Genomic DNA, 1,731 nt, shown 5'->3' with positions numbered 1-1,731 from the left:
CCACCAACATCCCGATATGAACTTCGCAATGACAGAGGTTTCGCTCCCTGCTGAACATGCTTTCTTAAGGTTGCCATCGCCCCTCTCAAAGTTTTCGTGCTTTCTGCCAGGTTCACGACGCAAGTCCCGCTGCGGGCAACGCTCCGACGGCTGCAACTGGCACCAAAAAAGTATGAACTATTTGCAGCCGACGCAAACGACTTGTTCCTATTCTCATCACCAGGGTAACGTGCGCTATTCCCAGCAAAGGACGGCATATCAGTGGAACGGAGGAAAACACTGTTCTCGGCATTTTTGTACCAACTTCCTCCACGAGAGTAACTCCGCTGGTGCCTGTCACCATCATATGTAGCAGGATAACCGTTATGATAAGCCGCACTTTCCTTTTCTACTAGTATAGATGTTCGACGGGATCGAGGACGGTTTGGTGCCGTATCGTTGTCCGTCCACCTAACACCTGTGGAGGCATCAAATCCCTCCGTGTTCACAAAATGGGGTAACCTCGTAGTGAAGGCCGAGGTTGAGTGGTTCCAAGTGTTATTTGTTGTCAGAGTTACATCACATTGTGGGCTTCCGACACCACTTCTAATATCCAGTGGGTCACCAATTTTAACAACACCCATTGGTCGTGGCGGTGTGGTAGCTCCTGGTCCCAAAGGTTGTCTTGGTATAAGAATCGGTTGTTGTTGCTGTTCCTCTTCTTTTTTAACGGTTTCACTTGAATCGGAAGTAACTCCCTGTTGCCTGGGCGTGGAGCAATCGCTGACCCGACTACTGGAAACCCTCGGCTGCACGTCATGGCGCTCCATTTTGCAAGCGCCTCCCCCCATTGTTATGGAGAGCCGTCACAAGTATTGCTTTCCTTTTTTTTTTTAAATTACCCCTAACTTTTCTCCCTCTATTCGCACGCGGGTGAAATAAATAAATAAATAAACGGAGGCGGACAGGTGGGGAAGGACAACCCGGCTCGCTAACACTTGAGCTATATGCTAATCCTTCTACGAAAGAAAAAAAAAAAGAACTGTGTGGCTGCCCGCGAATAGTCCACAACAACCACTGCAAACAGTAGACCAGTATGGGTTATTAGAAAATATATTGGTAAAGGAGAATTCAAAGAGATAAAGAGAAGAGAAACAAAAAAAAAAACAAAGGACATGAAATACAGGTTCACGAGGAAGACCATGAAACAGAAAAATGATAAGGTGGAAAATAATATGGTATGGCTGACGACAACGCAACACTTTTACTTCACAGGAGGGAGGAGTCACCACTCTCCATCCAAACAGAAAAAAAAAACATACCCACAAAACGGGAGTAAAGTGTGGGGTACGAAAATAAGAGAAAAAGGGGGGAAAAGAAAGAAAGAAAGGAAAGAAAGAAGGAAGAAAGGTGAAGAAGAAGAAGAAAACAATCCACCGGCCTTCCTTGACTTTTTGCACAGGTGAATGAATATACTCACTTTTTTTTTTTTCGGCAGCCGCACCTAACCACAACCAAATAATGGAATGCGTACACATACATGCACGACCAACCCAAATGCCCTGCGCGTGTACACACACAGTACGCAAATATGCGCTATAGGAATTAAAAAGAAAAAAAAAGTAAAAATTGGGGCATGTCCCCAGATGGCCTTCTAACCGTTTGAGTTCCATGCCTATTTTTCTCCTTCCCCCCCCTTCAAAAAAAAAAAAACTTATCAGTCGCTTTTCTTTTTTTTTTTTTAAATCCCTT

At 44.8% G+C, this 1,731-nt stretch overlaps 1 pseudogene across 1 annotated transcript in view; it reads right to left on the bottom strand.

The window, feature by feature from the left end:
* Positions 1-830, bottom strand: part of TEOVI_000852700:pseudogene — a 1,551-nt pseudogene extending 721 nt beyond the window's left edge. The window contains exon 1 of the mRNA in view: positions 1-830. This exon is cut by the window's left edge and continues 721 nt beyond it. Within this exon, the coding sequence occupies positions 1-830 (830 nt within the window).
* Positions 831-1,731: the final 901 nt, after the last annotated feature.

Source organism: Trypanosoma equiperdum (genome assembly GCF_001457755.1).
Source record: "Trypanosoma equiperdum strain OVI genome assembly, contig: ctg_980, whole genome shotgun sequence".
Lineage (NCBI taxonomy): Eukaryota > Euglenozoa > Kinetoplastea > Trypanosomatida > Trypanosomatidae > Trypanosoma > Trypanosoma equiperdum.
The sequence above is the reverse complement of the archived record's forward strand: the minus strand, read 5'-3'. Positions and strand labels throughout refer to the sequence as shown.